Raw genomic sequence first — 11,058 nt, 5'->3', positions numbered from 1 at the left:
ATGACAGAAAACAGGTTGAGAAACACTGATCTATGAAGCTGTTCACATCAATGTGTTGTGTAAGAGGGCAGTGCATTTTGTTTTCCACAAATCCTGCTTTCTGCATCATTTGTGAGATTTTGGTAAAATGTCTTTTGCCTTAGACTCCTTTCACACTGGAGCGTTTTGCAGGCGCTATAGCGTTAAAAATAGCGCATGCAAACCGCCCTAAAACAGCTGCTCCATTCACTCCAGTGTGAAAGCCCGAGGCCTTTCACACTAGAGTGGTGCACTGGCAGGGCGTCAGAAAAAGTCTTGCCAGCAGCTTCTTTGGGTCGGTGAAGGAGCGGTAAACTCACCTCTCTTCCACCGCTGCTCCCCATTGAAATCAATGGGGCAGCGCTGCGATACCTCCGGCTGCGTTTTGCGGGCGGATTTAACCCCTTTTCAGCCACTAGCGTGGGGTTAAAACCACCCCGCTAGAGGCCGAATAGCACCGCTAAGACGACGGTAAAGCGGCGCTAAAAATAGCACCACTTTACCGCTGATGCCGGTGGCGGCACAGTGTGAAAGGGGTCTTGTAGTCAAAGCAACACATGGTGACGCATAGAAAATTCTCATTTTTTTTTAATCACTGCATTTTTTAAATCACATGGTACATTTCCCAGGAAGAAATTCATGGAAAACGCACGCAAAGCTCCCATCCACATTTTGCCTTGTATTACATTTTAACGTTACACATTAAAATTGCACTAAAAACACACTTGCCCCGTACACACGGTCAGATTATCCGACGGAAAATGTTCGATGGGAGACTTTTGTTGGAAATTCCGACAGTGTGTAAGCTCCATCAGACTTCATTGGAATTTCCGTCGCTCAAAATTTGAGATTTGGTTCTCAAATTTTCCGACAACAAATTCCGTTGTCGTAAATTCCAATCGTGTGTACACAATTCTGATGCACAAAGTGCCACGCATGCTCGGAATCAAGCAGAAGAGCAGCACTAGCTATTGAACTTTCTTGGCTCTTTTTCTTGGCTCGTCGTACGTGTTGTATGTCACCGAGTTCTTGACGTTCAATTTCCGACCAACTTTGTGTGACCGTGTGTATGCAAGACAAGTTTGAGCCAACATCCGTCGGAAACAAAACATGGATTTTGTTGTCGGAATGTGCGATCATATGTACGCTGCAACTATGTTCTTTCATGAAATTCATGTGCACTTTCTAACACAATGGTGCGAATGAGGCTTAAATCTTCTATTTTTTATAAGCTGTACAGAACATAACTGAATCAAAATCCAGCAGATCGCTCTCAGCCTTTCTTTGGGAAACCTCCAAATGGGTGATAACAAACCCCTCATTACTAAGCATACTTCTAAAGTCACTTTCATTATACTTACAAACATTGAACTTCTCTCCCCCAACCATAAAGAATGTGCAATTTAAACCTCCATAATACATAATGCACCCGCCAGGTTTGAGAAGCTTTGAGAATTTCCTGAAGTTTCCCACAAATTCTTCAAAATCTTTGCTGATGGTTTCCAGAATACACCAGAACACAAGGCAGTCGGCTTGTGGTAGTCCAACTGAGCCTGTGAGATTTTCCTGCTGGAGGTCGAATTTTACAACATGTTTAATTGCCGCCCTGAGTCCGATTTCCGTCTCACATTGGTCACTGGAAAGAAGAAGCAAATCCCCTGTCACAAAGCATTTAACTGATAATATGAGAGGCATTGAGTATATTGGGTTTGAGCTGCTGAATACTGTTAACATTTCTGAGCTGTAGAAGAGACTTTCAGATATCAGTGGAAGAGGAGTGTCGACTCCAACCATTTACCATAGAGATGAAGCACTTACAGCTAGCCACTAACCCTCTACCTCTTTTGCTGGGGATCATATGCTGCATACCCAAAAAAAGGTTCTTCTAGCAGTATTATATTTGGTGTTAGTGGAGTATTATTGCATTATTAACCCCTTCACACCAACTGTATGCAAATATGCGGCCCACTGGACTGGGCTTTTTCCGCTTATTTGCATATCACCCTTCATGCTGGAAGCGCATCGCAAGGCGCACTCCCAGCACAGAGACTGGGGTCCTGTTCTGACTATCAGGACCCAGAACGGCCAATTCTGAGTCATCTGATCGCTGTGATAGCCTCTAATTGGCTATCTATCAGTGTTTAGTCACTGTGAAGCCCGTCCCCATGTTTTCTGTCTCTGTGAATGGACAAGAGAGATACATTGTATCATTTTCTGTCCTTGCAGAGATAGAAAAAAAAAATGTGACGAAAATAAAAAAAATGATAAAAAAAAAAAAAATAAAACAAAATTTACATAAATACCTGGATCAAGGTTTGATCTAGTAGGTCAGTGCTAGGGTTAGTGTTTGGATCAAGGCCAGGGTCAGTATTTTTTGGACAGGATTTTTTTTTAATTAGTATCAGTGTCAGTTATGCCCCGTACACACAGTCGGATTTTCCGACGGAAAATGTGTGATAGGACCTTGTTGTCGGAAATTCCGACCGTGTGTAGGCTCCATCACACATTTTCCATCGGATTTTCCGACACACAAAGTTTGAGAGCAGGATATAAAATTTTCCGACAACAAAACCCGTTGTCGGAAATTCTGATCGTGTGTACACAAATCCGACGGACAAAGTGCCACGCATGCTCAGAATAAATAAAGAGATGAAAGCTATTGGCCACTGCCCCGTTTATAGTCCCAACGTATGTGTTTTACGTCACTGCGTTCAGAACGATCGGATTTTCCGACAACTTTGTGTGACCGTGTGTATGCAAGACAAGTTTGAGCCAACATCTGTCGAAAAAAATCCCAGGATTTTGTTGTCGGAATGTCCGAACAAAGTCCGACCGTGTGTACGGGGCATTAGTGTCGGTGTGTTTTAGGTAGGATTAAAAAAAAAAAGCAAAATGCGCACTATTGTTTCTGGGCTGTACTACGGGTACAAACAACAATAAAATATACATATGTGGTATCGCTGGAATCATCAGGAGCAGGAGAATTTATTTTGGGTAGTTCTTTGGTGGTAAGTTATGTTAGTAGCAAGAAATATACACTTATGGGGCGTACACACGGTCGGACTTTTCGTCTACAAAAGTCCGACAGCCTGTCCGACAGACTTCCGGCGGACTTTCGGCGGACTTGCAGCAGACTTTCTAACGAACGGACTTGCCTACACACGACCACACAAAAGTCCGACGGATTCGTATGTGATGACGTACACCGGACTAAAATAAGGAAGTTCATAGCCAGTAGCCAATAGCTGCCCTAGCATGGGTTTTTGTCCGTCGGACTAGCACACAGACGAGCGGATTTCGGGGTCCGTCGTAGTTACGACGTAAAGATTTGAAGCATGTTTCAAATCTAAAGTCCGTCGGATTTGAGGCTGAAAAAGTCTGCTGAAAGTCCGGAGAAGCCCACACACGATCGGATTACCAGCCAGCTTTAGTCCGTCGGCGTCCGTTGGACTTTTGTAGACGAAAAGTCCGACCGTGTGTACGCCCCATTACATTTAAAAATTTGGGTGTTTTTTTACTATTTTGGGCTAGTTTTCCTTTGATAATAAAAATAAATAAATCAGGAGATATCCATTACCATTTACCACCAAATGAAAGCCCAATTTGCCCTGAAAAAAACAAGGTATAATCCACTTGGATGCACAAAGTATTGATGATATGTACGGTTTTACTAACTTTACTAACTGTTAAAACTGCAAAATAGGGCTGAGGCATTTACATTTGTTTTACCCTAGGCGCAAAAGTGTTAACATAACTTTTTCCCTCTTAATATTATCACCTGATTTACAAATCTCCTCACAAGTTGAAAAGACTAATTAAAAATACAGTAATTAAATAAGTATTAATATTATTAATAATTAAATACAAAAATGAAATTACAAATGTTTTAAAAAGTATGTCTGGTCCTCCTCCCATCGCTACTAGTTCATCAACCTGACTAGGACAAAAAACTGGCAGATACTTCACCTCTGTCCTGCCAATTCTGTAGCACGTGTACTAGTGTGTGACCAATCAAATGCTCCGGTTCGGTTGTCTGTCCATTTTTTCACTTCTACAATACAGTGATCAGAAGCCTTGAGAAGGATGATATTTCTGAAATATTTCAGCGCTGCATAGAGATGGTGTATGATGGGACCAGTACTAATATCAATCAACACATCTCCCATAAAGTCACCTGCAGTAAAAGATTCAAAACAACCTTCAAGGAGAGCTGTGGAATAGTCTCTATATAATGCATTTGAATTCAGGACGTTTAAAGCACAACTATGTTACATCTAAATATCAATATAGGCCGTTCAAGAAGAGGGCATATTTTTTAGCAAGAGTTAGAACACACAGAGATGGGTGGGGGCAGCTAAAACTTCCAGGAGTACATAACCAGAGAGAATTATGGCAGGAAGATCCCATTAAAGGAACATTCCACACATATGGCCTGGGACTCTGCCAGGGGTAGACAATCAGGACTCCCTATAGTGGAGATGATTGATCTTTTAACACATTTAGGTGTATGATCTCTTGCTAATGTTCAACCTCCCTATGTAAAGTATATTCTTATACTCCAACAGCAAGTTAAAGCAGTAGTAAAGTCCACTTTTTGATTTATACCTACAGACCTATAAGACTTACCTATATGTACAGTAAATATCTCCTAAGTGTGCACCGTTTAAGAGATATTTAGTTTAGTAGTAGCCAGTGATGACACTGGTGCATGCACATTGCCCTCTGAAAGGGCAGTGCTGTCCATTCAGAGCTCTGTGCTGAGACCGCGACTCCTGCGTGCATCATCACGGCTCGGCCATTCAAACGGACACAGCCCATGAACAAGAAAGAATATTGTGTGAAGATGGAAGCCCTGGCAGCAGTGACAGTGTGCCGCTAGAGGGCTTTTTGATTTTCCTAAGGAATGGATCAGCAGAAATTCTATTTTGTCTTTACCTGGTTTATCTAACTATATGATTCTTTCACCCTCTGTTTCAGTCAGACCTTCACTTGTATAAGACCATTGTGCAAATCAATAGTTATGCTTAATTTCTCCTAATATATACTTCATACACAAAGAATTTATTATCAAAAAGAGCTTTACCTACCTGAGGAAAATGCATTGTGAAATTTCTCCATAGGGTACAATAAAGCCTCATGAGTAAAGGGCATTTCTGCTTTACCAGAACAGTACATGTCTAGCATATTCCGGGAGTGGAAGCCGTGTACATGGTAGAGTTTATGAGAGCCGGGCTCCATCCAGTAATATTGTTATCTTCACTACTGCAATCTTCCAGTGTGTATTCTATCTCCTGATGTGTGGGATATATTCAACTTTTTTAAATATTAATATGACTTTGTTTAAATGTCACCCAATATTTGTACATTGTGACTCAAGTCATCATACTTTGGTATGATGCAGGTGACTGCATTGTGATTGGCCAACTTTTTTTTTTTTTGCTAGTTTTGGGGGTAGAAGAGATTTGATCCTCTCAAACAAAATACTACATTTCAAGTATAGAACAGAAGTTTTTTCTGTGTCCAAATTGTCTTGTGTGTTTTGTTTTTGTAGCCAAGTCCTGGACTACAGAAACAAGGAGAAGGAGACAGTGGGCTCCATTCACAAAGCAGTATATACCGCTTTAAGAAATGCATTAAAACAGTTTGGCCTTGGAGGTCCAATAAAATGGAAAATTTATATCAAATACTTACTGTAATTTTCCTTTCCTGATATGCTCCATGGCAGCATATGTGTGGGTAGGCTCCGCCTCCATAACTACCCAATAGGACCCCTCTCCCATAAATCTTTGCTCTAGGCTGCTATCCATGTTCCGTAACTAGCCTACTCCAGACATTTGGGAGGGACTCCTGCTGCCATGGAGCCTATCAGGAAAGGAAAATTACGGTAAGTATTTGATATAAATTTTCCATTTTCCTGACAGGCTCCATGGCAGCATACGTGTGGGAAATAACTCACCAAAACACACCCGGGTGGGCAAAAATGTTTAAGCAAAGAAACCAAATTTATTTTACATTGTCAACCGACAATACTTGTAAACCAAAATTAATGGATGACAGAGCAGCAGGTTCAACACAGTAATGAGAAACAAATGTGTTAATAGAAGACCAAGAAGCCGCTTTGCAAATGATTTCAGGCGCGACATGCCGAGAAGCTGCCCACGAGGTTGAGATACTCCTGGTCGAATGAGCTGTCACTGCCTCTGGAGGAGCCAAGCCCTTTGCCTTGTATGCCCTTTGAATGGTCTGCACAATCCAAGAAGAAATTGTTTTTACCATGGAGAAGAACAAAAAGAAATTCTGTTTGTCTGAATGGAGCCGTGACCTCCAGATATTGTTTTAGAGTGTGGCCTACATCAAGTGGATGAACATCCAGATTATCCGTTGTTCTGAAAGTAGGAAGTACAATCTCTTGATTTTCATGAAAGACTGAGGTCACTTTAGGGTTTGACCCTAGCATGGGAATCAACACTACCCTGTCTGGAAAGAAGGTCAGAAAAGGTTCTTCTGAACCTAGATTTCTAATCTCCGACACTCTTTTAGCCGAAGTCACAGCAACTAAGAAGGTGGTCTTGAGCGTGAGGTCTCTCATGGAAAGAGGTTTGTCAGGATCTGATCCGAGATTGGAGAGAAAATCCAAGACAATAGGGAGGTCCCATTTGGGAAACCTAGGTCTTCTTTGAGGTTTAAGCCTAATAGCCCCTTTAAAGAATTGACAAACTAATGTGTGATTTGCCCAAGATACTCCTGTGAAGGCCGAGATGGCTGAAACTTGAACTCTTATTGAGCTGACTGCTAAGGACAGGTCCAGCCCTGATTGTAGAAAACTTAGAATATCCTGTACTGCTGGAGAGTTACAAGGATTTGATCTGGAAGACATATGATCAGTGAATTTAGACCATATACATTCGTATACCCTATTAGTAAATCCCCTCAGGGCACTAAGAAGAGTTGGAATAGCTTCTTCAGGACAACCTAGAGATTCAAGCCTTTCCCTCTCAAGAACCACACCCTGAGGTGTAGGCAGGATGGGCATGGGTGTAACATCGTGCCTTGAGACAGTAGACCCCGTATGAGAGGTAGGAGAACTGGGTCTTGATAACTCAGGAGCGATAACAGAGGAAACCACGGCCTGTTGGGCCAGAAAGGAATCACTGCAATGATCTCCACCTTCTCTGTTCTGAACCTCCGGAGAAATTGAAGAATCACCGGTACCGGAGGGAAGGCATAAGCCTTCTGAAACTTCCATTGATCTGAGAGAGCATCTATTCCATATGCCTGAGGGTCTCTGAATCTTGAATAGTATCTGGGCATTTTGTGATTGCATGGGGAAGCAAACAGATCGACCTCTGGAAGTACTCCCAGGGTCAGAAGCCACTCGAACACCGCTCTGTGGAGAGACCACTCGTTGTTGTCCATTTGAACCTGTGAGAGGAAGTCCGCCTGTACATTCTGAATCCCCGGAATGTAAACTGCCGAGATGTTGGACAAATACTTCTGAGCCCAGCTTATTATCGGCTCCACTTCCTGTAATAGAGACCAGCTGCGAGTTCCACCTTGCTTCTTTATGTAAGCCACCGCGGTTGTATTGTCCAACCTTAGCATTACTGATGAGCCCTCTATTAGATGGCGAAATGACAGGAGTGCCTGAAAGGCAGCTCTCAGCTCCAGAATGTTGGAGACAATCCTTTGAGCAGGGACAATCCATCGGCCTTGAGCCACTTCTGAAAGGCAGTGAGCGCCCCAACCCCGATTGCTGGCATCCGATGTTAATGTGACCCATGAGATGGGAATGATTGAATGGTGATTGCGCATATTTTTCCCTTGAAGCCACCAAAGGAGAGACGTTCTCATGGTTGGAGTAAGGTGTATGCGCTGGACTTGTCTGGAAGAATCCCATTTTGGAAGGGTCGTGTATGCCATTGGGCCCACTTCACCATAGGAATGGTGGCTGTCATCGTGCCAATTACGTTCAGGCATTGGAGAGCGGAGAGGTGAGATGACGCAAGGGCTGTGTGTATTCTGTCTCGAATCACTCCAATCTTCTCCTCTGGAAGGGAGATGGTGCCTTCCAATGTGTTGAAGAGAGCCCCTAGAAACACCAGGGATTGAGTTGGCTCTAGATGGCTCTTCTCTAAATTCAGAAGCCACCCGAATTCCTGCAGGGTGGAGATGACTAAGCACTTGTGCTCTAAAAGTTGATCTTTGTTCTGAGCTAGGAGAAGTAGGTCGTCTAAATAGTGGTGGAGACGAACCCCCTTGATGCGAAGTAGAGCCACAACAGACAAGAGGACCTTGGAGAAAACCCGAGGTGACGTTGTTAGGCCGAAGGGTAGACATGTGAACTGCAGATGCTGATTGCCTACTGCAAAGCGGAGGAATTGTTGGAAATCTGTTGCCACTGGCACATGAAAGTACGCATCTTTTAGATCGATTGAAATCATCCAATCCCCCAGATGTACTGATTGTTGAATCGTAAGTAAAGATTCCATTTTGAGATGGGTTAAGTCTATTACTGGCCTCCATGTACCGTTTTTCTTCTGTATCATGAACAGAGGAGAATACATGCCTTTGCCTCGTTCGTTTTCTGGAACAGGGACGGCTGCGCCTTGATCCAATAAACAATTCATGTAGGTTAACAGGACCTGCTTTTTCTCTTCTGCACCTGGAAGAGATGTGGGAACAAATCTGAGTCTTGGGGTATTGTTGAAGACCCACTTGTGACCGGAGGAGACCATCTTGATGGTCCAATAATCCCGGATTGAGGCCGCCCGGACATGCCCGAAGTGGGGAAGACGAGCCCCCACTTGGCATGCCTGAGCGGGCCCAATCCCAAAAGGACTTAGTGGAGTCCTGGTTGCCAGCGGAACCCCCTTTTGCCGGTTTCTTAAAAGAGGACTGCCTGGATTTCCGGACCTTGAAAACTCTCGACCAGGTCTGTAGCTGCGCGCTTCCCTAGAGTGATCAGAGTTTTGTCTTCTAGGCCAGCTACGTTTCTGATTTTGTAGACGTCTGTCTTGAGGGAGGAAACCAGACTTCCCACCTGTGGCCCAGGTTATGGCACTATCAAGCTTGCTGCCGAACAATGAAGAACCTTCAAATGGAATTCGGCACCAAGCTTGCTTGGAAGCTGGATCCGCCAAACACGGACGTGCCGAAACAGCCGCCAACATAACCCAGGACATCAGGCGGATGACATCAATAAAGGCCTCCCCAAGAAAGGCTGATGCCAGCCTGATCTCCTGGATAGGAGAATCCTTCGCTCTTTCAGTAGAGATACCTCTAAAGAACTCATCCACATTATCAGACCAAGATTCCAAAGCTTTGAAGACTGCAGTTATCACAAGTACTGGCTTATATGCCATTCTTGACATCAGGTAGACCCTTTTTAAATCTGAATCAATTCGTCTTTCCAAAGGATCTTTAAAAGATACAGCATCTTCTAAGGGAAGCGTTACATATCTTGCTAGTCTCATCAGTGCTGCATCCACTAATGGAGCTGACTCAAGGTGCTTTACTTCCTCTTCCTTAAAAGGATATAGTTTCAAGACCTTTGACTGCATGGAACTTTTCTTGTCCATCTTGCTCCATTCCTCAGAAATGACATCGCCCAGCTCAGAGAGAAAAGGAAAATACTGACGCTCCTTATTGAGCTGCTTGAAAAACTTTCTCTGTTTTGGGGGGGGAAGTAACTGGATCTTCCCACTTCAGGGCTTCTTTTACTGCCTTCACCAAAGAAGGGACTAGAGCATACTCAAACCCCACGCCAGGATCTTCCAGATCCGATTCGCTGTCTGAAACAGGAGCAGAAGGGTGACTTGGCTGGGAAGACTCCCATGTCTCATGCACAGAACCTTCTCCCACTGGAGGGCATAATGGGTCTGATGGGGAATCACGGGGCTGTTGAGCCTCTCTTTCCTGTAGAGATTCCTTCACAACCCGTCTCACCATAGATTCTAAATGCTGGTCTGCACCATCCCTCTCATCTGCAGCTTTAGAGAAGCAGTGATCACAGAGACACTTGTCTGTTAGAACAGGCATACTGCACCCCCAGCATGATTTTCCTGATCTCTTGCTAGAGTGAGATGAAGGGGGGTGAGAAGGATCTTTATTGGGCTGTTCAGATCTGGAAGGAGATCTATGATGGCTAGACCTGGAGGAAGATTGCCGGTGGTGTGATTTTGATGATCCACTTCCTTTATGGGAACTACGGTGTGGATCAGACCTAGGAGGGCTGTGAGGAAAGAAGCACAGAAAAGATAGAGAAAGAAATCAGCTAGTGTCCTAAAATCCTACTTTCAATCCTTGTACAGGTAGAAAAGCATAACTGCAAACATACCTGCTACAAGCGGGCTGGCCACTAGGGGGCAGTGAGGAGTCCATGGTGTCAACACAATAGGAAACTGCAGAAACAGATTCACACATCAGCTGGCTGACAACAGACCTCAACCCCCAGGCAAAAGAGATTGTCTTACCTTGAACCGCCAAGATAGTTGCCCCGGGAAGTCGCCGTATCCCCCACGATCATTCCCGGGGCTCTGTAAGCTTTCCACAGCTTTTAAAAGTGGCGCCCGTGACGTCATCGCCGACGTCAGACGCGAGATGCTCGCGTGCATGCGCGAACCAAGCCTCGACTTCGTATCGGGTCCGCGCATACGCAGAGTGCACACCGGTACCCGGAAGCAATAGAGAGAGCAGCTGCTGGAACACAGGGAGCGTCAGCGCCGACTAGGACACCAGTGATGCAGGAGAACACAAAGAGGTACAACAACACATAAACACTGCTGCCATATGCATATGAATAAACAACTTACCCCTCCACCTACGATCACCTGGGCCGAGGAACCGCCATCCATACACACACCGGACTTGGCAGCAGATAATGGTCGCCTGAAACATTAGGCAAACAGACTGTGCGCACATAGATGAACCGATCCAATCTTCAGCGCTACTCTGCAATACACTCCATACCCTGCTTAACAGTCAGGGCCTATCGGAGGAATTTTTGGCACTCGTTTGCTTTGATCGTAGGGGGGTATATCT

General features: G+C 44.4%; 1 protein-coding gene across 1 annotated transcript; it reads right to left on the bottom strand.

The window, feature by feature from the left end:
- Positions 1-1,236: 1,236 nt before the first annotated feature.
- LOC141111157 (nicotinamide N-methyltransferase-like) lies at positions 1,237-5,256 on the bottom strand. Its single transcript, XM_073603202.1, has 3 exons — positions 5,106-5,256; positions 3,985-4,192; positions 1,237-1,654 (listed from the first exon to the last, which is right to left on the bottom strand). The coding sequence occupies exons 1-3, from the start codon at positions 5,254-5,256 to the stop codon at positions 1,237-1,239; spliced, it is 777 nt and encodes a 258-aa protein (XP_073459303.1).
- Between the last annotated feature and the right edge of the window lie 5,802 nt (positions 5,257-11,058).

Source organism: Aquarana catesbeiana, linkage group LG10 (assembly GCF_042186555.1).
Source record: "Aquarana catesbeiana isolate 2022-GZ linkage group LG10, ASM4218655v1, whole genome shotgun sequence".
Classification (NCBI taxonomy): Eukaryota; Metazoa; Chordata; class Amphibia; order Anura; family Ranidae; genus Aquarana; species Aquarana catesbeiana.
Note: the sequence above shows the minus strand (reverse complement) of the source record. Positions and strands in the feature narration are given on the sequence as shown.